Genomic DNA, 24250 nt, shown 5'->3' with positions numbered 1-24250 from the left:
TAGGGCCAAGGGCCACTGTAGGATAGCGCATTTGCGGTGAAGCTACAGCGGTCGCAGTAGGCTTACAAGTACCGGGTACATCCCGGCAGCGAAAAACGACTTGAAGTGTCGCGCATGGGAGAGCTTCCGACACCCTTTTTCCTCTCCCTCCATCCTCCTCCCTTCGAACCCCCTTTTGAGAACCATTCCGCGTCAAGAACCAGGGGAAGACGCGATCCAAGCTCCCCCCTTTCGAGATCGCAACGCACCAGGCAAGTATTCTGCAAGCCATCTATCAATTATTGAACACGTGCTAACGAAATGTGCAGGCTCTGCTTTCCTTTTTCCCCCCTTATCCGCCATCCCCCTTTTTTTCTTTCTGGCTCTGCACTGGGAGTTGCTCTGCTGCCGCAGTGCAGTGCATTGCGGACTGCAATATCGCGTCGAGTCGACCGCAAGCTCGAGGAGGAAGAGATTTGAGTGCGGAAAACTGGCTACAACGACTCGAACGGATCGTACGATCGTACGTTATTCAAGGGAACTGGAGCCGAGAAAACGAGGAGCCGGGGAGTCCGGAAGTCCAGGCGTTGGGCAAGAAGCAAGAAAGTCACGGAACGAAAAGCACCCGAGGAACGGAGGACCGGGAAGGAGGCGAAAAGGCAACATACGCGAACGAAACGAGACGCGGACGGGGAATCGCGAAACGATTTTTTCTTCATCATGTCTGCCAACACAAGAGCTACGAGATCGCGATTCTCGAGCCCGCACCACCAGCTCGGCAATGGGACCGTGGAGCCATCCAAGGGCACGGCCAACGAAGGGTCCAAGGCATTTATGCAGAAATGGCTGGAACCCGCGGTGCAGACCAGACCGAGCTACGAGGACCATGGATTGATGCGATATGGAGTCACCGAGGGCATGGTGCCCCTGGGCGAGCTACCAAAGGCGACGATGCTGAAGAAGAGGGGGGGAAACGATGGGGTTGCGCCGGTGCGCAGGATTATCCTGAAGCAGAGTTCAGCGAACGCGGCAGCGGCGGCGGCGGCGGCAGCAGCAGCAACAGCGGCAACATCAGCAGCCAAAGGCACAGGTGCTGGTAGCAGTGATGGTGGCAATGGTGTAACTGCCTCGTCCTCTCTTTCCGCTCCTGCCAACCCCAAGGGCGCTGATTCGTCCTCTGTCGCCGCCGGCAACGGAAGCACTTCGCTGGTGCCTTTGTCGCCATCCTCGCCATCTTTACCTCAACCACCACCCCCTCCGTCCTCTTCGGCCAAGGCAGCAGCACCGTCTTCTGTGTTGTCTTCGCCGGTGGAAAAATCCTCACGACGAGCTCTCCCGGCGAGAGGTTCGGACGACGAGTACGAACCAAAGGGCAGCATGCCCAAGACGACGCCTGCACGCACTCCCACACCTCAGCTCAGGAGGAGCCTACCGAGGGCTTCTGCTCGTCGGGCTTCGACCCCTCGTAGTCATCTCCAGGCTGCCACTGCCTCTGCCTCATCTTCTGCTCCTGAGGCTGTGGATGCCGCTTCTTTGGCGAATTCTGCCCCGAACGCTGATTCGGGCGCTTCCTTGACCGACCTGCCTGGTTCTGGCGCTGCCTCTGCCTCTGCTCCACCAGACAAAGAGCGTATTTCCAAAGTCATCGAGTACGCTGTGGATGAAGCTCTCCGGCACTACCGGTATCCCACGGCTTGGGCGTTGCGCACGCTCTACGACGAAAAGTCGTCCGACGACCGTTTTCTCTCCCTAGTCGAGTCTGTTTTTTCCCAGACGGCAGAGGACAAGGAGGTCAGGGAATTTGCAAAGCTGGTCGAGGCCAAGAAACGCGAAGGCAAGAAGGAGAACCAGGCGTGCTATTATTTCGTGCCGCCTTCTACCAACTCGCGCTTCCCGCCCCACGAACCAAAGCCCGCGCCCTACGGAAAACTCGTCACCCTCAACCTCGACCTCGCTCGTCGTGACAACCGAGAAAAGTCGGAGACGACGGCCAAGTCCAAGTCGGAAAAAGATCATCCTCCTCCTCCTCATCATCCGCCTCCACGTTTGCACTTGCGCTTGCATTCTCAATCGCGCCCGGACTCTCAGCTCCGGGGGGACGCACAGCCACGAGCACAAGAAAAGAAACGCCAAGACAAGACGCGGCGCCATTCATCTCAGGTGCAGCCGCAGCAATCGCAACAACAACAACAACACCAGCAGCAGAAACAACCGCAACAACCGCAGTCCTCTACTTCTTCCCCCTCAAATCGTCCAGTCGTCGACACTCCTTCCAAAAAACGTCCTCACCGATCGCGGAGAGTGTCGGCCCTTCCCGCCACCATGGATGCTTCAGGAAGTGGCAGCGGCACAGCACCGGCCACGCCTTCGCGAAAGCGAGCCCGCAGAGGTTCTGCGTCGAGCGACTCGTCGGCCCTTTCCGAGCTGTCTTCTTCGCCTTCTTTGCCCTCACCTGCGCCTGCCACGAAACGTCGGGCGACCGCAGCGAATGTCACGGGTGGCGCTGGTGGGCGTCGTGGTGCCGCTTCTGCTTCTGCCTCTGCCTCTGCGTCTGCTTCACCTCAGGCCGATCGTGCCACGAGCTTGTCGGCCAAAAAGGAAAAAGATGACGGGCGACCCACCCGACGCATCACCACCCGACGGTCTTTGGCCAACGCGTCTGGCCGATCCTCGCCATCTCCCGCGAATGCACCCGCACGTCGCTCCGGCACGCCCTCGTCGCCTCGAAATCAATCTGCCGCGACCACTGCCACGGCTTCCGACGCCAGGGCGACCAGGGCGGTTGCAGCGTCGAAAAAAGCAAAGGCGAGCAGCAAGGAACCGGAGCGGGAGGCGGAGCAAATGGTCGAAGAAGATGACGAAACGGCCCGACGACGGGATGCACGCCATCTCACCAACGAGATACCACGGTCGGAGAGCTTCGTCCGCACACCTACCATCCCCGCCCGGGCGGCTCGAACGACGACCTCCGCTGCCCCTGCTGCTGCTGCCACCAAAAAGTCGGTCGGACCGGACGACGATGGCACCGAGGCTGAAGCCACGAGGCAATCAACGCCCGCACCGGCTGCTCCCGCCACGCGTCGCAAGACGCGAAGCTCGACAATGAACGTGCGGGCCACCCGATCGGCCAAGAGGTCCCTTGACGAGCCCGACGGCACGACCACCCGCTCTCCCACGGCGTCTTCGCAACCGGGCGAACAGGGCTCGCGGGCCAACTCCAGAGCCGTCACCCCGACCAGCACCCGGCCTGCTAAGAAGCAGCGGACTGGCCTTCGTGTCAAGTCATCGTACGTTTTTTTCTCTATTGATTCTCGATTCCCATCCTTCTCTTGCTGCAAGTGTCAAATCGCCAATCACTCTACCGGCACTCATTTTCTCCGCCTCGGCACGATGGCGGCGGACATGACATGGTCTAGCCTCATGACAAACATCCAGTGTTTGCATGTCAGGCTGTCGCTGTCCCTCTCTCCCTTCTTATCGTTGTTGTATTTCCATCCTGCATTACATTCTCCATTTCTTAACTACTAACTTGGTATTTTCTCTTCATCTAGACCCGTGAAGAAGAAGGGAGGCAGCGCGGCTGGCGTTCCTCGTCCCAGCGGAGAAGGCAACGCGACAACTATCAGCGGCGCCCCAGCCAGCACGGTAAGTTTTTGTCAAACGGATGCTTCCAGTCATTTTCCTTTTGTTTTGTTTGTTCCCTCCCCCCAAAATGGGTTTGGTCAGGTATTTCGCTGGATGAAAGATATGGACTGCCCCGATGCTAAACTCGACTTTGTTCCACTAGGACGACAACGATGACTACTGTTCTGCATGTGGCAACGTCGGAGACCTCGTTTGCTGCGAAGGATGCACCTCGTCATTCCACTTTGAGTGCGTCGACCTCTGCCGGACAGAGCAGCTTCCTCCTGAATGGTTTTGTTACCCTTGCCGTGCCAAAATGGAAGGCGGCAAGGAGCATAGAGGTCCTTTCGGACAGCTTCTCAGCCGGTTGGATAGGACCAACCCACAGGCGTTCAAGCTCCCGAGTCGCATCCAGAGCTATTTCGAAGGCATCAAGGTCGGCGTCGACGGCGACTACGAAGAGGTGGTCGCAGCTAAGCCAACGAGGTAGGACTTTTTCCCTAACGGATCTTGCAAGGATTCTCTTCGTTCTCCCCCCTTTCTCCGACAAGGACATTCCACTCACTAGACTCCAATAAGCAGGCGAAGGGGTGGCTATGAGGAAGCGCCCGATTTCTTCAAAATCTGCGAGCCAGACGGATCGCCCGTCATCTGCCACAGCTGCCAGTCTGCGGCTGCTGGCAACAGAGCCATCATCCCGTGCAGCGCCTGTGGCTTCTACTGGCACCTTGACTGCCTCGACCCGCCCCTGGCCATCCCCCCCGTTCTGCGCACCTGGCGTTGTCCGGCGCATGCCGACAATCTGCTGGCCCAGCTGCCGCAGGGCCTCGGTCCGGCTCATCGCTTCCGTACCATCAAGGATGCCCCCGTCATCCAGCCCGCCTACAGCCGTGGGCTCCGGAACAACGGCTTCATCGAGGTGGAGGATGAGTCGGAAGATGATGACTCGGGATGGCACGATGTCAATTCGTTTGGCCGCATCTACAGGCTACCCGCCAAGGGTATCATGCTCGACTTTGTCTCTCAGTGAGTTTTAGATTCCCGTTTTCTGGCCCTCGGATGTCGAGATGCTCTAGATTTCACATGAACGCGTGTCCAAGTCATCCGATCTAACAACACTCCACAGGGTCCGCAAGGAACGGAAACTTGACCAGGCTTTGCGGCATGAGGAACAACAGGTTTCCCACTCGGACGAGGCGAAATCGTCTTCTGATGCGGCTGAGGAGACCCATAATCATGTGACCGAGAAGGAGAGTCAGGGTGCCCAAGTGGCGTCCCTCAAGCCCCTTTCTGCCCGACCCATCGAGCAAGTGCAGGCTGCACTCAACCTGGCTGGGTTGCAGCAGACCGACGATCATAGCGGCCTAGGCCAATTGACGCAAGCCCTCTTGGTATGTTGACGGCAGCTGTACTGTATCCCGTGGCTGGTTTCAGCGCTGACAAAGTCGACAGGACAATGCCAGTCCTGCCGTGCTCTCCCTCATGGCTCGAGGTGATGCCGCGGGCATCACGACCGGCAACCTCGGCAATGCAGACAAGCAAAGCCTGCGGGCCATGCTTGCGCAGTGCGAAGCCCTCATGTCGCGCATCAAGGAAACTCTCACTACAGATTCTCAACAAAAGAATACTCAGCAGCAGCACGACACCCAAAGGCAGGTGGCCGAGAAGGAGATGGTCCAACAGCGATCGGCTTCCTCGACACCTCGGGGTACCCACAACGGCGATAAACAACCGGAGAAGACCGCCACCCCTATCGACGGTCACCGGAAGCTGGAGGACGATCCGTCCAAGGACGCAGATGGCGACTATGATTCTGTCGCCGCAGAGTCGGCAGAGAATGACCTGCCCACCCCGGCCACGACAGGGCCCGATAATGTCGAGATGACCAACGGCACAACCGAGCAGTCTTCCCAGGCCGGGGAGAATAGCATGGACCTAGACTAGACTGACTGCCTGCATTGCTGCCACCTGCGCTCGTCATGGGATTGTGTCTGTCTAAACGACGGACATGCTTTTGTTTTCACTCAACTCCTTTTCGCACACAATCATCCCGGTTGGCGCTCCCCGGGTTCCGGATCACCATGGCGTGTGCGAATTGTATTTTACGTTTTGTCACAGTATAATCTTTGCTCTTTTGTTTTTTTTTTGGTTTCCTTGGAGGGGGGAGGGTCTGGTCTTTCAGGATTGCGAATTGCGACGATAACAACACTATACACATTGAGATTCCCCACGACGCATGGGCCGGAACGTTTGGCGTTTATGGACGAAGAGAAAAAGGGGTCGGCTCAACTTTTTTTTTTCTTTTTTTTTCGTTGGCCCCGGAACTGGAAAGTCGAGGGAGGGGAATTAGGAGGCTCGGTTCCTTTTTCTTTAATTTTCTCCTCTTTGTAAAATTCTTGACCCTTTTCGGGGTTGGTGATACTGGACTGCAAAGCCGAGCAAGCAGCAAGAGAAATTCAATATTGTTTACCTTTATCGATTCTTGGCTTGCTGTCCCGGGAAGGAGTTTGGTCCGGGTCTGACTTGGATATACGGGCCTACGGCTTCAGTCGAGGAAAGGTGAAGACGGGATTTGGCAAGGGAATGGAAAGATGATGTTGACCTGCCACGAAAGGAGAAATGATCTACGTAGCTGAAGCTTTCGAGGGGTCTTCATGGCTAGGGGATGGGTGGATAGAACGGCATGACTGTCTCCTAGAGTCCTTCTGTCGTGATACCTGACGCGAGGACAGGAGAGGGTAGCATACAAGTCCAACCCTCGTCATCACCGAGTAACAAATGAGCCAGCGAGTTGCCGCCACTGGTAGAAAGATGATCATCAAACCCCAACTCGATGGGCCTATAATTCTCTTCTACATAACGAACCCAGAAACAAAGCGCCCAGCCGCCATGGCCGTCCGCATATATCTAAAACCGCTCTCGTCTTTCCAGAGGCCACACTTCATCCCATAACATTTCACTCACTTCTTCACTCCCGCTTTCGCTGCGGCCCGTCCCAAAGCTCCCAATGGAGCGAGACTGCAAAGGGGACAAGCCGGCTTCGAAGACGGGTAAAAGGGGCTGCCCGCATTGTCGTCCATACACCAAGTCCGCCGAGCTCATGGTTAAACACGGTAAGAACAAAGGTGAGAGACTATATGTGAGCAGCAAAGAAAAAATCTCGCAACAAAAAGATGTCGAGAAAAAATCCCTTTCCCCTGGGCTTTCGTTCCGTCATGTGTTTCGTAGTTCGACGGAACAAAGCGCCCAACAAAACATGGAAAGGGATTGGAAATAAACGTAAAAGCCCTCTTCTTTGTCGGGCCATATCCTTCCCCCTCCAAAATAAGACATGTATATCCTGGCAACTCCATCCTCCCGGACCACTACATATCATATTCGTTTATCCTCGCCGCGGACGAGGGCGAGAGGTTTAACGGGGCAACCCCGCCATCGCGAGGTGGTGGCTACCTCAGCGGACTACCGACGGCATACGCGACTTTGTTTATCTCTAATGTTTCGAGAAACGTTAGTGATTGTTGCCTTTCGGTGCAATGCTGGAAGACTGGGATCCACCTACTCGGCCACGTCTGGCGTTGACTTGCTCCTGCGGCATGTATGGCGACGCCATGTTCTGCATGCCACCCATGTTTCCGTACCCGTATCCGCCCATACCCATGCCCATGCCGTACGCCGGGTTGTTGTACGGAGGCGCCTGGCCCGGGGCCATCGACGGCATCTGCGTCGCAGCCGGCTGGATCGGGCTGCCCGTGGGCAAGTTCGGGTTGCGGAACTGGTCGATCGAGGGGCTCGGGTTGCTGAATCCGCCGCCGTACCCCGACTGCATGGGAGGGTAGTAATTGTTCATCGCAGGCGTACCGCGCTGCATCATGTTCGGCTGGTACTGCGTTTGCTGGAGATTGGCGGCCGCCGATGGCATCGCCGAGGTGGCCGGGTTGTACATGGCATTCTGCGTCCCATAAGGCAGATACGAGCCGACGTTCGCGTCCGGCGTCTCGTTGCGTGGGTCGCCGTAACCGACCTCGTAGTTCGGGTTGACGGCCGACTTGAGGGGATTGTAGAACTGCTTATTCATGTGCGCAGGGTGCTGCTGGCCGTTCACATTCGTCTGACGTGATGTCGGCCGCTGCCGCGGCTCGCTGCCGTTGTGACTGCCGCCATGACCAGCGTCGCGCGACCCACCGCCTCCCGCGTTGCGCGTCGAGAGACCGACCTCATCCATCAGGCGCTTGTAGCCCTGCGAAGGCTGCGCCTTGATCCTCACCAGAACGCTCTTGACCTTCTCCGCCACCTGGTTGCGGATGCTCTCGTCGAAGAACGGAGTTGTCAGAACCTTGAAGATGAGAGCAGCACCGCAGGCGTGATCGCTCAGGATCGCCTCCAGAACGTGGTCATTGGGCGTAAAGAACATGGCCGTGAGGACAGTATCCCGGGCTTCCGGCTCTGCCTTTTGGTTGATGACCTTGAGGACAGTGAGATACGCAACCTTGTGCGTGCAAAGATGAACCAGGAAGGGGACCAGCTGCGGGGCCAAGACTGTGCGACGCTGCGGGAAAGTGCACGTGTCCAAGTACCAGGTGAGGAGCAGCGCGCCGTTGGCGTTGGTCGCGAGCTGAACGCTGTGCAGGGCGATGGCAGCAGCGAGCATCCTCTGCTGATCCTTGCTGGTGTGGTGGCTTTCGAGACAGGCCCGCATGGCGCGGGCGCCAAAGCGGCCTTGGGCGATCTCCCACATGCGGCTCATCATGGTCTCAAAGATAAAGTCATTGTACGGCGCCCCAAACTTGAGGCAGCCCTGCAGGACATAGTTGCCGTATTGGTCGAGAAACAGCGGAATGGTATACGGTCGGAGGTGCTCGACAATCAAGGACAACTGGCGGGGCGTCTTGCAAACGTCAATGATCTTCTGTGCCGCCCAGGTGCCGTTCTTGTGCACACCGATTTCTGCCATATGAGGAGCAATCTCGGCAAGCATAGCGTCGCGGACGTCATCGGAACAATGCTCGAAAAGCTTCTGTACCACTGTATTGCCGAGATAGTCCGAAGACAGCTCGGCAATCTCGGGGAGCATGTCGACCGCAACCTTTTCGATCTCTGCCTTGGACAAGCTCTGGTTATCGATTCGCTTGCGAATGTCCCTCAGCTTGGGAGCGTCATGCACCCGCGTGTGGGTAGGTTCCCGAACAGGTGGGATTTCGTCGACGAAGGCGTTGAACTGGATGGCCGACTGCACGCTGCGGGACGTCTTGAACACATCCTCCTCGGTGGCCTGGAACTGCTTGACGATGCGAAGGATGTCGGCCGTCAGCTCATGGAGCGGGGCCACAGTGGGTGCGGCATTGGTCGGCTGCGACGTCACGGCGGCACCATCTGCCGTGGTGGAGGGCCCGGCGGGGACGGCACCACCCTGACCGTTTTCTTGGTTCTTGGAGAACGGGTCGGGGCTGGGCGACGGGAACGCGCCGTCGTGGCCCGGCGTATTGGATGCCGAGGGAGGCTTCGCGAAATTGATGCGAATGGGACCGGCTCCCGGGAAGATCTCCTTGCCGTTCATATTCGCCTTGGCGGTCATGGCGCTGTCGACGCGCTCAAAGTTGACGAAACCGCAGTTCTTGTGCGTCAGTACCCGGGCGGACAGGATGGGCCCGTACGATTTGAACATCTCTGTCAAGGTCGACGTCGTGGTGGACGTGGGAATGCTTCCCAGCCAAAGGGCGCTAGTGGGGCCCTCGAGGCCCTGATCCTCTGCGTTTAGCAGACCGGCGTTTCGGCTGTTGGAACGCGCCAGGTTCATGGCGGCGACGGCTTGCGGCAGATCGTCGTAGTCCTTCTCGTCTGGAAGGCGAATGTCGGCCGAGGGAAGGGTCGGCGGCACGCCCCCGCTGTTCGGAAGGTAGGTCCGCATCAGGCGGGAGCCGGGGGTATCGAGGACGCCGGCCGTACGCGCACGGGGCCGGGTGGCCTGCGAGGCAAATGCCTGGACGGCCAGATTATGGCTGCGAATTGCGGCATTCGTGGCGGCCAGTTGATCCTGGAGGTGGGCCGCATAGTGGTTTTCGAGAGCCATGGCATCCACGTCGTCATAGCCATCTTCCTCCTCGGCGTATTTGTCCTTGTTGTTGACCGAGTAGGATCGGAACCGGCTCGCCTTGGACAGCTCGTTGTAGTTTGGTGGAAGATATGGCGTCGCAAGCTGCGCCCGGGGTGGCTGCGGCGTCTCGGCCAGTCCTAGGTAGTCCAGGGTCCTCATGTGGACGTCACTCTCGCCCCCACCTTCCTTGGAAAACTGGGATTGCGCGGGGGAGCTGGGGCCGTTGGAGCCCACGCTCGCGATGCTGGCCAGGGTTGAAGCTCGCTCGCGTCCGACTCCTGCCGGGTTCCAGCTGCTGCTGAAGATGGATGGCCCGAAAGGAGAGCCGGCGCCCGAATGGAAGGGCGCCCGCTGGGGCATGGAGCCGGCGCGGAGACGCGAGAGCAATGTCGAGTTATTAAGCGAAGTTTCCGGGGCTTCTAGGCCCGGCGAAGGCGACTTGAATGGAGTGTGAGAAGGTGTCGGCCGGGCCGACTTGGAAGCTGTGGGAGGAAGACCGACTCCGCCGGGCGAAAAGCGAGAGGGGACGGTGCCCGCGCGGGGGCGTCGGGCCTGGGGCAGGCTTTCTGGGGTCGGAAGCTGGACAAAATCGGGAAAGCCGTCTGTGGGGGATTCGGGAATGTTCTCGCGAAGCGGCGTCGAATTTCCGCTAGTGGGCGGGCCGCCCCAAGGGTTTACCGGCATTCCAGGGAGTCCTTCTTGCGCCTGGATTTCCCTTGCCCTAAAGGAGAGACACTATACGTCAGTTTTATTGGGAAGACGCGTACGCACAATGCCATCTGGGCAAGAACGAACCGTTTCGAAAAGAGTCTGGCAGAGCCTGGCATCTCGTGCGATGGAGAGCCAGCCCCGGATCGCGTGTTGGTTGCCATTTTGGCGGGATGGTTTAGGCCGCCAGGTATACCAAAAGAGGGTCGCACAGCAGACCCGGGAGCCGAGTCGACCGGTGAAGTGCTGGAAGGCGAATTTGATCGGACCGAAGCGGACTGGTGGAGGTAACCGATGGGTAATTGATCGGATCGTGGGATTGACATTATCAATTATCTAGGGCCGGAGTTTCTCATAAGAAAAAAAAAGTATTCTCCTGTTTCTTCTGGTAACACAAAGGAGGAACCAATATGCTCTGAGCCGGGGGATGCGAAAAGGGTAAATTTCGTAAGGGTTCTGACGTGATAAAAAAATGCTAGAGCCCTGCGAGAGTGATGGGGTTCGAAAAGGTGTCAAGGTGTAATATTCAGGAGTCTATCGTGACGCGTGAGGAGGAGGAGTCGAATTCGGAATTTTGTGCGAGACGAACACCAGCTATTGGTAGGAGGACTATGGGTATGGGTGACGGAGCCCACTGGTATCGAAAATCCAAGTAAGGCAGTGGGACAGGAGAGTTGGCCCAATGCGAGGGCAAGGTTCGTCGAGTATTACAATTGGCACCTTCGGAGGTGGCTTCCGCAACGTTTCTCCCGAGAGGTAAAGGAAGCGTAAAAAAAAAAAAAAAAAGATGGGTAAAGCCAAGGCAGGCAGGCCAAGGCAAGCAAGCCAAGCGGATTGATCGAGAATGCAACAGGATGAAAGACCTGTTGATCAAGGAGTGTCGAGATTATTCGTGGGCCAAAGAGAAAATAATTGAACGGTAAAAGACGAGGGAGGGGTGCAGGCTCAAAGTCTTGTCGCGAACGGACAGCGGCTTGCAGTGGTGTGGTGTCCCGTGTCTTGTCTTGTGCCTTGCCTCGTCCTTCTTTTTTTTTCCGGGTCGTTTCCTTTTCGGGCACCGGCAGAAAAATCTCAATGAAGAGGTCTAACAGGTAATTATTCCGTAGCAGCTGTCGTCGTCGTTTCGTTTCAATGTCAAGTCCGTCTCGGACGGGCAACTAGCGAAGCCGGGCCGTTCTGATTTCTTTTTTTTTCCCCTCTGCGTGTATCGTAATAAAGGAGAGGGAAAGGGGGGAAATAAAAGGGACGGAAGAAAGAAAAAGGTGTAATGTATCAATATACAGGCGGCGGCATTAGATGGGAAGCCGATGCGCCTGGAGAAAGGGGTAAGTCGGCGAAAAAGGAATGAAGGGTAGAGGGATGAGGAAGGCAAAATGATGACCTTGAAAAGGAGAGTGGTCGAAAGCTGAGAACGATGAGGTAGGTAGGTAATTATGTGTTTAAGGTGATGGGAGGAGTGGAAAAATGATGGATGGGGGGGTTCATCGAGGACGAGGGTCGAACAGGGCTTTTTGCCAGTCGGTGGGCCAAGGAGAATGGTGGGCGTGGGCGGTAACTATTAATGGGCTGGTGGATGTAGCCGGTACTGCGATACGATGAGTGACGAAACACGCAAATGTATGTTATTGCTCCTATTTTCTGTCCTTGCCTTGGCCAATCCAAAGTACTCCGTACTTGTATACTCGGCTCCGGTCTAGATGATTCACGTCTTGACATGAGAACTTTAAGTTTTAGGGGCCAGACGAGGTAAGAGTACGATGTAATTATTCGTAGTTACAAAGGTACCGGGTACTACGCGTTTGTAGATTTGTAGTGCGTACCTTAGGTACTCTGCGTACAACGTACAGTTACTGTACGGTACGAATAATGACGGGAGGCTCACTCATCACGCTGGGTGGAAGTGTTAGTAAAGTCGGACCACACGTGAGGGCAAGTCACGAGTACTTATCTGAATATCAAAATACGGCTCCTTGCCATCGAAAATATGTGTGGGTATCATAGTACACAAGTACTGAATACCTTCTCCGCCTCCAGAGATGGAGCACTTCCATGTTAGTAAGTTTCAAGTCTCGGGGGATCAGCACGCGACACGGCATGGGGAATAGGGGTATTAGCGTAAGGAAACCCCTAATGTGCTACGGAACGAACCACCCCTTTTTCCATTCCAACAGAACGTCTACGGATACACAACTTGGGGCTCCTCCAATTACGAAGTAATACGTTGTAAGCATCATCAAGCGTGACTTACAAGGCTAAAACAAGAAAATATACTATACCGACACGCACGGGGTTGTCGATAAATGACAGCCTTGCCCGGACGACGGCGGACAGTTCCGACGGAGCCGTATCCATGTTGCTGCTAACAAGCCACAAACTCGTGAGAGCTCTTTGAATACGTTGTAGGAGAATGGAAACCCCTTTCTCCTAGATGCCCAGCCGCGCAGCTACTGAACAGGGATTATTCACCCGCCGACCGGTCCCCTACGCCTGATGCTCTCCCGTGTTTGTGCCACCCTTCTCGATTTCTAGTCGCCCTCGTCCGCCAATAAGATACAGGTGATGCGGGAAAGCAAGGCAGTGAACCCCTGATCCCAAGTCCCGTGATCCGCACAAGCGACGTGCTGAAACGTGCCATCTGCTTTACAAATTACAGCCTTCTATCGGACGGCCACTAGATGTTTCGTTGCCCATTTTTCCCCTAAGACTATCCTCTCGTTCTGCAATGACGTCGTCCACTGACAACATAACACCATTGACACGGGACGGGACCTTTGGCTCAACACCATCGATTCCGCGGAATGGTCTATAATACCTATGCGGCCATTTCGCTCTATTATGGTACTCGTATTCGCAGAAACAAGAAACAGGCCGGATGCGGATTCTGCTGACCTTGCTTATCCCATTTTATTTTATTTTCCGGCTCAGACTCGTCGAGAACAACATTCCCAATGCATCCCGGTAAAGCTGAAATACGAATACACAAAAGTACGCACCCAGGAAGACGCGGCGACGCAGCAAGGTCCAGATGCGAAGCGATCTCACAAAACAATAATCATCTAGACGAGAGCCGAGACGCAAATAATGCGGAAAGCCAAATGTCTTTATATATCACTCGAGTTATATACACATTTCTCAGTGCTGAACGTCATTTCGGCCGTACGTCCATATCCGCCGTAGGAAAAAAGAAAAGAAATCAATTCTAGGCTATAGCACCGTAGCGCCCGAATACTTCCCTGTGCAACGCCTTGATATACCCATGTCCCCTTTCTCACTTGATACTACCCCCCTCCATGTCCCAAAGTAATATCCCATCCCTTCGTCGTAACCGTGAATCATAAAAACCCAAAGTCATCAATCTGTCTGTGCTTTCCTCACTGACTTGACCCAAACAGGCCTTCTCAAGTCCGTCGTCTAGCTATAGATATCCATGTCCTCATCTCCAATCACCTCGTCCATGGCATCTTCCTCCATGTCTTCGTCCTCCGACACCATCTCGCTGTCCTGGTGGTTCGGGAGCACAACGATCCGATCGTTGATGAGCTCGACGCGCGCCGTCTCGCCGTCGCGGACCTGGCCCCGGAGGATGAGGATGGCAAGCCTGTTGAGCACCTCCTTCTCGATGAGCCGCTGGAGTGGCCGGGCACCGTACGCCGGCGAATAACCAGCGTTGCCCAGAAAATCCTTGGCCTCCTCCGAGACGTCGATGATGACCTTGCGGTCGTTATCCTCGAGCCGCCTCTGCACTTCCGCGAGACGGAGGTCGACAATGTTCCGGATTTCGCGCCGCGTGAGCCGGTTGAAGATGACAATCGAGTTGATGCGGTTGAGGAACTCGGGCAGGAACCAATTGCGGAGGGCGTTCATCACCAGCTCGCGCGTCGCCGGGTCGATCTTGCCCTCGCGCGTCGTCTGGTTGAGGAATTCCGCGCCCAGGTTGGACGTCATCACCACGATGCAGTTCTTCGCATCCACCACGCGGCCTTGCCCGTCCGTGATGCGCCCGTCGTCCATGAGCTGCAAGAGGACCGTGAGAACCTCCTTGGCCGCCTTCTCCACTTCGTCGAAGAGCAAGATGGAGAACGGCTTGCGGCGGAGAGCCTCGGTAAGCTGACCGCCAGCATCGTGACCGACATAGCCGGGGGGAGCTCCAATCATTCTGCTCAGAGCGTGGCGCTCCTGGTACTCGGACATGTCGAAGCGGATCATGGCCTTGGGGTCGTCAAAGAGGAAATCGGCAAGAGCCTTGGTGAGCAGCGTCTTGCCAGTACCGGACGGACCGCAGAACAGGAAGCTAGGAGGCTGGTTCGGGTTGCTCAAGCCGGAACGCTGCAACCGGATCGCGTTGGAGACGGCGTGTACGGCCTCCTTCTGTCCAACCACAGTCTTACCCAGTACCTTCTCCATGTGTAAGAGTTTGTCCTTCTCCGTGGTCCTCAGCCGGGTGACGGGAATGCCGGTCCAGCGTGAGACGATCTCGTTGATGTGGTCGACAGTCACGACATCGGTGACCATGGAGCCGCCGGTATCATGTCCGGATTCGCTAAGTGCAGCATCGGCAGCTGCCTTCTTCGCCTCGAGAGCCTTGATAACGGCCTGCTGTTCGGGAATGGCACCATACTGAAGATCGGCAGCCTTGGCGTGGTCTCCTGCGTTGGCTGCGTCTTCGAGCCGCTTCTCAAGTTCGTCGAGCTTCGTCTTGGCTTGGTGAATCTCCTCGCCCCTCTTAATCTCGCTGAGATACTTCTGCCGCAGGGGTTCGAGCTCTTCCTCGACATTTTTGGCGTCCTTTCGAGCCTGCGTCAAACGCGTCTGGGAGGCCTCGTCCTTTTCCTTCTCGAGCGCTGCAATTTCAATCATAATCTGACGATGCTTGCGTTCCAGCGAGTCGATGATCTCGGGCTGCGATTCCCTGGCCACGCGGACGGCCGCAGCCGCTTCGTCAACTAGATCGATGGCCGAGTCGGGAAGACGCCGTTGTGTGAGGTATCGGCCCGCAAGGTTGGCCGCGGCTACCAGGGCACCGTCTAGGATGGTGACTCGGTGGTGACGGTCGTATCGTTCCTTGAGACCTCGAAGAATGGAAATGGTCTCGGAAATCGTCGGCTCTTTGACCAGGACTTGCTGGAACCGACGTTCGAAAGCCGCATCCTTCTCCACGTACTTGCGATATTCGCTGAGAGTTGTCGCACCAATACAGTGCAGCTGGCCACGAGCCAGCATAGGCTTCAGTAGGTTGGCGGCGTCCATTCCGCCTTCACCCGAGGAGCCAGCGCCCATCAGCAGGTGGATCTCGTCGACAAAGAGAACGATTGTATCCTTCGAATCCTCAATCTCCTTGAGCACGCCTTTCATACGCTCCTCGAACTCTCCACGGTATTTGCTGCCGGCCACTAGCGCGCCGACGTCAAGCGAAAGAAGCTTGCAGTGCTTCAGGTTATCCGGGACATCTCGGTTGACGATGCGCTGGGCGAGGCCCTCGATGACGGTCGTCTTGCCAACACCAGGCTCGCCAATGAGAACAGGGTTGTTTTTGGTCCTGCGGGAGAGGATCCGGACAACACGCCGAATCTCTTCTTCTCGGCCAATAACCGGGTCCATCTTCTTGTCCCGGGCCAAGGCGGTCATGTCGATGGTGAACTTGGCCAAGTTCTCGTGCTCTTCCTCCGTATCGGCAGTCTTGGAGTCGACGCGCTTGGTGCCTCGGATCTGAGACACGGCGTCTTGGATCAACTTGGGTTTCGGAATGCTACCCTCCCTGAGGCAGGACTGGATGGTATGGTCCTCCGCCAACGCTGTGATGAGGTGGTCGACGGCAATGAAGGTGTCTTTCTGGAGTTTCTGAAGTTCTTGTGCCTTCCTCAAAACATTATGGAAACTCGGTGCCACAGAGACATGGTCGGGCGGAGGATCTTGACTCGGTAGGCGGACTAGTGTCTTCTTGAGCGCGCGGTCAAAGAGCTGAGGGTCGCCGTGCGCCCTCTCGACGACCTGCCGAAACATGGACGGGCCTGTCGGTGGGCCATTTTGTTGGTCTTTGCTCGGATCTGCTGGAGGGTCTAGGAGGGAAACGGCAAGGTGGACCGGAAGGAGTTGAGAATGAGCGTATTGCTCGGCGAGGGCCATGGCATCTTGGACGGCCTTCTCGCCGCGATCTGTGAATTCCATGCGTGAATTCATCTTTGCCGTTGGTCAGTGGTGTCTCCCACAGCAACGAGTCTGGAGTATTTTGCGTGTATTCGTATGTATATCTGCGAAAAGCCGCGAGTTGTGCGCAGGGCTCAGAAATGTATAAAAAGAACCTCTAGGTGAGGGGTATTATCATGAAAGTCGCAGTGACCGATTGTTTTGTTGGGTGGAAACAGCGAAGAAAATAAAAAAGGAAGAAAAGACAGAAGACCACGAGATGATTCGAAGCTTTATGCGTTTCTATTCGGATTTGAGGGGAGCTAGGATTAGTCGCCTGATGTTTCTGGCATCATCGTGAGCATAAGACTTCCTTCTGGAAGGTGCTCGACGTCACTCGAACTCTATTTCCCAACAGCCTTATCTTATCTCTCGTGTCTGATAAGGCGCCTAGGAATTACCTAAGAATTACTTTACCAAAGAAAGGCAATGACTGAAAAGGTCACATGATTCACCAGCCACAGTCTCACAAGCCACGCTTTGGGTCAGGCCGAGGAGCTTTGGGGGCGATTTTTTTCGTGTAGAGGAGCTTGATGAGCCTCTGATAGAATCCGATCTGAAAGGGGGGTTTCCGCACAACCGCAGCCATGAACTCGATACCCATCTTCAGGTTCTCACAATTATCAGTCGGCGTCTCAAGGACGACCGTACGACACGGCCATACCTTGCCGCGGAAAAGGACGCCGCATCCTGAACTAACACACTTCCCACCAGGCTGGGGCGAGCAGATCTGGGTGTGGAACCACGTACTCCTGAAGCAGATTGTCTACTCGCACACCAAAGTCCTCGATGTACGCCTTTTACCGACCCTCTAACCCTCTCTCCCTCTCCCTGCTCCGTTGTGCCCATGGCAGCTCAATTGACTAATTTCTCTCGGCGCAACGCGTTCAGTCCAACCATGCCCTACAACAGCTCCCATTCATTGCGAAGAAGTCCAAACCCGCCAAACTGCGCAAGGACGTCTGGCGACCCATGGCGATGATCCAGTTCCCCGTGGGCGCCGGCGTGGCAGGGCAATCGGCGTTCCAGAAGCTGCGGGAGTTCCGAAGACGGCACGAGCTGGAATGGGACGACAGTGTGCTTTACAAGAACACGCGGAACGTGACAACGGGGGAGTTGACGCGCAAGAATACCCGTACGCGTATCGAGCGCGGCTACGCCATCCACAACCAGCGCGCCAACGCCATCGCCGACATGGCTGCCGTGCTGGCGGGTTCCGGCCGCGGCAGCAGATTATGGATCAGCCCCGCGGAACGGGCGATGCTGGAAGAACTGGCAAAGGAGGAGCCGGAGAATCAGCAGGAGGGAGAAGTGGCCGAGGCCAGCGGCAGCAACAGCGACAGCCGCGCCGTTGAGCTGCGTGGGAAAAGGTGGTCTCCGACCGCGCCGCGCGAGGACGACCCGGACCGCGAGCTCATCAAGGCCACAGTGTACTGGATGGACATCCACGACCGGAACTACGCGGAGAAGTGGAGCGACAACGTCACTCACGAAATATTCGAGGAGGCCCGAGAGAATGGAGAAAACGCGTCAGAACCGGACACCATCCGTGCGGAGCTCTCCAGCGCTTGATTCGACACAAAACAGAGCAACGGAAAGCAAAAAACACACGCGGATGAACGGGGACGAGGGAAAGGCTGTCTAGATGTGGGATGAAGGGACCGATGTATTCTCGGGATGACAGAGCAGACGCTCGAGGCATACGCTCAGCCGGGCTCTTCCTTTCCATATGGCTCCTATTGAGCTGCGGACTGTGTTATCACCATGTAGTGTAGATGATCGTACCATTGCGGCTATCCAGCTGCTGGTTCTGGTTTCTCAGTGTAAAATAAGCTGTACTCGTACCCATGATATATCTACGCAGAATTCATTACCGGCGATTGCTCAGGTTGAGAATCATGAACGCCATTCCTCTTGTCGAGTCGTTTACTACCCCTCTCAAACATCGCCCTTCAATACAACCATTATGCTCCTGAAACATTCAGATGTTTCTCCATCTGAACTGGGTACTGATCATGGAAACGCAAGCCCCAAAGAAGAGGCAACGCAACGGCATAAATGAAACCATAACAACCATAAAACGCCAATCTATACCTGAAGGGTGAACGTTTTCAGATATTCGTAATCCTCAACGTTCGCATCGACGGTATCGCGAATGATCTTTGCGCCCTCCTCGCCAAACTTCTCCGTCCACTCCTTGTCCTCATCCTCTCTTGTTTTTGTTTTCTTAGACGATAGAAAATGTCAGATTTACACAAGCTACGCGGGAGGAAAAAGTCACGGGAATCAGAGTGGAGAGTAGGGACACTTACGGCAGCGTGCGACCGAGGCTTCAAGCTGGAACTCGACAGGGCGTCGTTGTGGAATCCCTCCCACTTGGCGAACTGCTCCACCGCAAAGGCGGTGTCCTCTTCGGACCAATTGAGCATCGAATCGGTAAACTCGAGCCCGACGCGTTCACAGTAGGCCCGGACGACAGGCTCGGGGCGGTCGAGCAGGTCATCGGCATCTATGGCGACGACGTTGGAGCGGTCGACCAGGCCCTCGCGGATGAGGAAATCCAGGAGGCGGCGGAGCTCGGAGTAGCCGGCCTCTTTGGGGTCGAAGATGTAGCCCGTCACTTCTTGAAGCGGGGGGACACAGCAGCGGTAGTAGGACGGGATGGAGCGGCGGGGGTGCCGGATGAGAAAAGTGAACTGGAAGCGCCGGAGGATGTCGATGGGGATAATCGTGGGATTGTTGGGCTCTGCCAGGCTCGAATCGGAGTCACCATTGGATCCGTTACGATTGTTGGCAGAGTAAGCCGACAGCGAGGGGACGATTCTGGGAGGTTGACCATCGAGCGGGAAGAGGTAGTAGGCCATGTCTTTGATAAAGACACGCTTGGAACCCTAGAAGCTTTGTAAGCCGTGGTGCATAGAGCCAGAGCTCAAGGAGGCGACCAGAAAACAGAACAAATCGAATGCTGAGCGCATGAATTGATAGGGCTAGACAGCAGCATTGTATCGATGTGGATAGTGACTTAATATGATACTAGATGGTTGTGTGAAGCTCTTTAAAAGGGTGCATGTGGTGTTGTCGGTCGGCGCTCGCTGGCGACGGACGAATCGAAGCTCAAGAAACGAAGCTCTCGTCGTCGATTGGTGAGACCACCATGTACCAAAGGTACCAAAGTCACAAGACGGATACATCATAATGGTGAAAACGGAAATGGCAGCAAGGTGTAACAAGGAAGATAAGACGACGAAAATGAAAAAGAAAAGAAGAAGAAGGGAAATAAGAAAAGAAGAGAAGAATGACAGGGAAGAGTAAATAAAGCGAAAGGTGACGAAGAGGGACAGGAGAGAAACAAATGCAGACATACCCCTTCGCTGGCATCCTCGATGGACTTTAGGATATCAGCATAAGTGGCATTGCCAAAACCCGTCTTTTCCCTTATTCTGGGATCATTGTCATAACGAGGGCTGACACGCTCCGGGCCGTAGTAATAAGAGTCGCCAAACGGTTCATGCGCAGAGGCCAGCTCATCCCGGCGCGTCATGAAGACCTGTGTGTAATGTTAGCTGGCCGGATCGCAACGCGCCGCATGACGGGATGGCTTGACGATGGACTCACCCTCTCGAATGCCGTAGAGCATGCCCTGGGATGGGTGGCGCAGAAGATAGGCTTCTTATTGCCGGACGTGGATCCAATCGCCATGGTTTCGGATGGGGAAGGGGGGTCGGGTAGGACACGATCGGGTAAGGGGGGGAATCGTAACGGGAACTTAGACGATGGCGTGATAAGGCCTGGTGGAGAGGAGAATGAAGAAACAAGGGTATTCGGTTTCGAAGCAGCTCGTAGATCTGCAGTTAGAGCTTAGTCGGAAGCTTGTCAAAAAACAATGATGATGTAGCTCCCCGTTGAGATATCAAAGAGCTTCAACAACTGGTACGAGAAGACAGGATGATCCTAAGACCGGAGATAAACGTTGATGGGAGAACCAAGCACGGGATGGACGAGATGGACAGGACTCAAGAGTCGAGGGATGTCCTATATAAACCTCTTGGGTTCCGTCCAGGTTGTCATCCCCATCCAATCGAGCTCTGCGAACCTCTTCAACTCAACCCACGCAGCGCATTTGTGTCGCTCCGCTCAGCTCGCACTAGTTCAACCTCTTTTGCTTGTGGCCCCCCGCAACTACTCCATAACCAAGCAAGTCCGTCCCAACATCCGGCCACTGATATCTTCCTATCCTATCCACACGGAGACCGCAACCAACGAAAGCTTGAGGAGCGGACATGAAGGTACATGGTTCTCCCAGACTGTGATGTACTCTGGAGTATTGCCGGTGTGATCGGTACCTTTCAAGTACGGCCAGAATAGCCCGGTACAATTGACGACCAAGCTACCGAGAGACTTGTGGAGGTACCGCCGTACGTCGTACAACGTAAGCCTCAACCGGATACTGCTATAATCGGTGGGCAGCGGGTATGCCGCGTTGGGAATAATCGCAGCTCACCTTGCATGATGTAAAAACAGGTTATTTAAAGAGGTGTCGGCCCGGTTTTCGGTACCTGTACCAACGCCCGTCATCCGCTGTACTAAGCCCCGTAACTTGCCGATTGAAACGTCATAGTTCCCACCCGATTGCTTGGCTGGAGGAAAGTGAGACGCTGCAAGGTTCCACGCCGGGGACACTAACAATGCTGGGCGAGGATACTTGGGGGTCAAGGGCCGCTTTCCCCTCTCGAGCGGCTTATGGTTTCAAAACTCTGGGGCGAGTTTGGTACCTGCGGATATACTTGTGCGGCTGTCAAGTGGAAGTCTACAGCCGTCTAGCAGAGGTACATGGTCCGCGACAGGTACATGGGCGGGAGTGATTTTCAGCAGGAATGAGAACGGTGGGTGGGGGCCCAGTGCAGAGATGAGATTACACGTGAAGAAAAAGGACAGACATTGGACCCTGGGGTCTCGGATGGGTGTCGTGTGCTGAGGTATGCGCGTGTCCACTTTTCGAGCCGCGGGGATGGTATGGCAGGCCATCAAGACCAAGACGTACTGGAAAAGGGGATGAAGAGGGCAAGACAAGAGACGGACGGGATGCCTCCAGATGTTTGAAGGCATAGACTGGGAAGTGAGAAGGACGAATTCGATATGGTCTATCGTCCTGGCCCCAAGAAAACGTTCAGTAGCCTCTAACTTTGGCCCAGGCTCAATGGCGAGTTCTTTTGCGAGCAAGGGACGAAGAAAACCCCGGCGTTCAGAGGGGGGCGGTAGAATAAAAATCCGCATATTCCCCGTTACCCAAGAAGCAGGACGGATCATGCACCCAAGCCGTGGTCATGATACACGCCTTTTCCCCGGACGACAGGTGTTACCGGACTTGCACATGTCTTGCATCCTGGTCTGTGGTTTGTTGTTTGGATGCCTGCAGCCCACGTTTCGCCTGCGCAAGGTAATCAGTGGCAATGGAATGAACCGAGGTTCCCGCCGCGTGAGAGAGCAAGCCTCAGCCTACCTAGCGGCGACAGGATCAGTGTAGCATCTACCCCAAAGAGATAGAGGTGGTAGACAAGCTTCGACTGACGGATACATTAGGTGACCACTCGCCCGCCACAGGACAGGTAAGTAACCTTAGCCAGGAAGGGGGTAGGCCGCGGTGACGATGACCCATTGTAACAGACATCAACTCTTGTGGGCCCTAATAGGCACGTCATAGTCAGGGACGTTTCTTCCCTTATACCTTCTGGAAGCAACTCGCAGTTTCAGTCGGCAGCAGAGGAAGCAACCGCGGAAATCCGAGGGAGAAAGATGGGGGAGAGGAGACGCGGGTATTCCTAGCTACCTAGCTAAGCCCCACGGCCCGCTGGTCGTCCCAGCTCCCCAGCCACCTCCACGTCTCAGCCACCTTTCCCACAGCCTCCAGAACGCCCTTGACCCGCCCTTCCGGATCCCGGAACTTGTGGCCCCGGAACTCGACGAAGAAGACGTACTGGAACGGCTTGACCAGGCTGGGCCGACTGTTGATGCTGGTCAGATTGAGCTCGAACCGACGGAAACAACCCAGCACGTCGGCCAGCGCGCCCGGCGCCTCGTGGGGTACCGTGAAGGAGACTAGGGATTTCGTCCTCCCGCCGTCGCCATCGCCCGTTGTGGAGGGGTGAGATCCGGGCCCTGCTGGTACTTCCCGTCGTGGCATGGGGCCATTGCGACCGACCACACCACCGGGAGAGGAGGTGGACGAGGCAAGGGACTCGTTGCGCAGGACAAAGAAGCGGGTGGTGTTGTCGGGACGATCCTCGATGCACTCGGCCAGGACGTCGATGCCGTGGAGCTGGGCAGCCACGGCACTGGAGACGGCGGCGCTGGTGCCCGTCGGGTCTGCGGCCACGAGCTCGGCGGCGCGGCTGGTCGAGGTGACGTCCACGGCCTCGACGCCCTTGAGGTAGGTCGACAGGAAAGCCGTGCACTGGCCCCAGGCCTGCGGGTGGGAGTAGAGGCGGCGGATGTGCGAGAGATCGGCGCGCGGGCGGGCGCGGGGCGTCGGCGGGTGAGGTTCCGATACGGTGGGCGTGCGGGTTCCCGACCCGGCATTGTCCTCCGCCGGATAGGACGGGACAAAGCCGGTGGCGGGGACGACGCCGGTGGAAGCAGCAATCGACGCGGACGAAGGGGGAAGCCGACCGACCAGGTAGTGATGGACGTCCAGGTAAATCTCCGCGCAGACCGCGATGTCGGGATATAGCCCGTCGCGGTCCGAGAAACAGTCGAGGCTGAAGACTACGGAGCCATTGGTGGAGTTTTCGAATGGAATTACCCCGTAGGCCACATCACCTGCTTGGACTGCGGCGAAGATATCTAAAGGGTGACAACGTATGTTAGCGAAGGGTATCGATGAAAAGGGGGGCAGATCCTCGGGGCAAGGCACTGGAAACATGTGGCCGAAGAAGAAAACAGTGCATCTTGCTGGTCAGCCTGCGGACTACTACTCACCAGGAATAGTCACTAATGGGGTCAAGTCCCATTGCTCCTCAGGAAAGGATTGAAGCGTTGCCTAAGAAAGAGAAGAATGTCAGAAACACGCCGACACGTTCGCCAGGCGGGGTGTCAAGTGGAAAACATGATCCCAGTACAATGCGGGGTGAATGAGGTACAAACCTGGTGAGAATATGAAGCTTTGGGACCCAGGAACCCGACCAACGGCCTAAGCTTAGCTTCCTCCTGTCCCCCCGTTGCCGTCATCCTGCCGCCGATATTTCGCCTTGAATGATATCTTCTCCGCCGTCTCAGATGCGTCGACAATTGGTCGAATCCTAGGTACCGTACTTCTAGGTCGGGGTCCCTGAGAACCCACCTGGCGGGTTTTCACACTTGGTGGCGCTCGGTGTACCGTGGGACGACAAGGCCGAGGTGAAGGATAGAGATGAGCGCAATCTATGAATACGAGGCGAGGTCCGAATGTGTTGCTGATGAGGCCTCGACTTTGTTAGCTTGGCCGAGATGTGTGTGGTGGTTATGGTTGTGGTTGTGGTGAGTTTGATGATTTATTACTAACAGGACCAATCGGGAATTAGCAGCAGTGTCTGATTTTGGAACCCTTATCGGCTTGAGAGATTTTTCTCCCCTGTCCCATGACCATACCCCGCGGGACTGACGGGAGCAGTGGATCAACGAACGGTCAAT

At 56.0% G+C, this 24250-nt stretch overlaps 6 protein-coding genes across 6 annotated transcripts; 2 read left to right on the top strand and 4 right to left on the bottom strand.

Annotated features, from left to right (window-relative positions):
- Positions 1–699: 699 nt before the first annotated feature.
- On the top strand, positions 700–6074 carry ACRALDRAFT_1083362 (uncharacterized protein; the record flags this gene model as incomplete). Its single annotated transcript, XM_071019441.1, has 6 exons — positions 700–3266; positions 3531–3624; positions 3767–4089; positions 4186–4629; positions 4730–4994; positions 5056–6074. 6 exons carry the CDS (start codon positions 700–702, stop codon positions 5545–5547), a joined length of 4185 nt encoding a protein of 1394 aa, XP_070871756.1. The 3' UTR covers positions 5548–6074.
- A 1037-nt stretch (positions 6075–7111) lies between these two features.
- On the bottom strand, positions 7112–10728 carry ACRALDRAFT_2113080 (uncharacterized protein; the record flags this gene model as incomplete). Its single annotated transcript, XM_071023613.1, has 2 exons — positions 7112–10415; positions 10490–10728. The coding sequence occupies 2 exons, from the start codon at positions 10726–10728 to the stop codon at positions 7112–7114; spliced, it is 3543 nt and encodes a 1180-aa protein (XP_070871755.1).
- A 2735-nt stretch (positions 10729–13463) lies between these two features.
- Positions 13464–16772, bottom strand: ACRALDRAFT_1065782 (uncharacterized protein). Its single transcript, XM_071017215.1, has one exon. It carries the CDS (start codon positions 16577–16579, stop codon positions 13814–13816), a length of 2766 nt encoding a protein of 921 aa, XP_070871754.1. The 5' UTR covers positions 16580–16772; the 3' UTR covers positions 13464–13813.
- A 400-nt stretch (positions 16773–17172) lies between these two features.
- On the top strand, positions 17173–18157 carry ACRALDRAFT_1072583 (mitochondrial 54S ribosomal protein mL67; the record flags this gene model as incomplete). Its single annotated transcript, XM_071017998.1, has 2 exons — positions 17173–17376; positions 17477–18157. 2 exons carry the CDS (start codon positions 17173–17175, stop codon positions 18155–18157), a joined length of 885 nt encoding a protein of 294 aa, XP_070871753.1.
- Positions 18158–18673: 516 nt separating this feature from the next.
- Positions 18674–20284, bottom strand: ACRALDRAFT_2112793 (uncharacterized protein; the record flags this gene model as incomplete). The annotated part of the gene is made up of 5 exons (XM_071023596.1): positions 18674–18811; positions 18898–19339; positions 19394–19476; positions 19950–20132; positions 20201–20284. The coding sequence occupies 5 exons, from the start codon at positions 20282–20284 to the stop codon at positions 18674–18676; spliced, it is 930 nt and encodes a 309-aa protein (XP_070871752.1).
- A 1995-nt stretch (positions 20285–22279) lies between these two features.
- ACRALDRAFT_1083358 (uncharacterized protein) lies at positions 22280–24095 on the bottom strand. Its single transcript, XM_071019440.1, has 3 exons — positions 23726–24095; positions 23561–23621; positions 22280–23425 (listed from the first exon to the last, which is right to left on the bottom strand). The coding sequence occupies exons 1-3, from the start codon at positions 23807–23809 to the stop codon at positions 22413–22415; spliced, it is 1158 nt and encodes a 385-aa protein (XP_070871751.1). The 5' UTR covers positions 23810–24095; the 3' UTR covers positions 22280–22412.
- Positions 24096–24250: the final 155 nt, after the last annotated feature.

The sequence above is a fragment of the Sodiomyces alcalophilus genome, assembly GCF_042370955.1.
Source record: "Sodiomyces alcalophilus JCM 7366 unplaced genomic scaffold ACRALscaffold_8, whole genome shotgun sequence".
Classification (NCBI taxonomy): Eukaryota; Fungi; Ascomycota; class Sordariomycetes; order Glomerellales; family Plectosphaerellaceae; genus Sodiomyces; species Sodiomyces alcalophilus.
The sequence above is the reverse complement of the archived record's forward strand: the minus strand, read 5'-3'. Positions and strand labels throughout refer to the sequence as shown.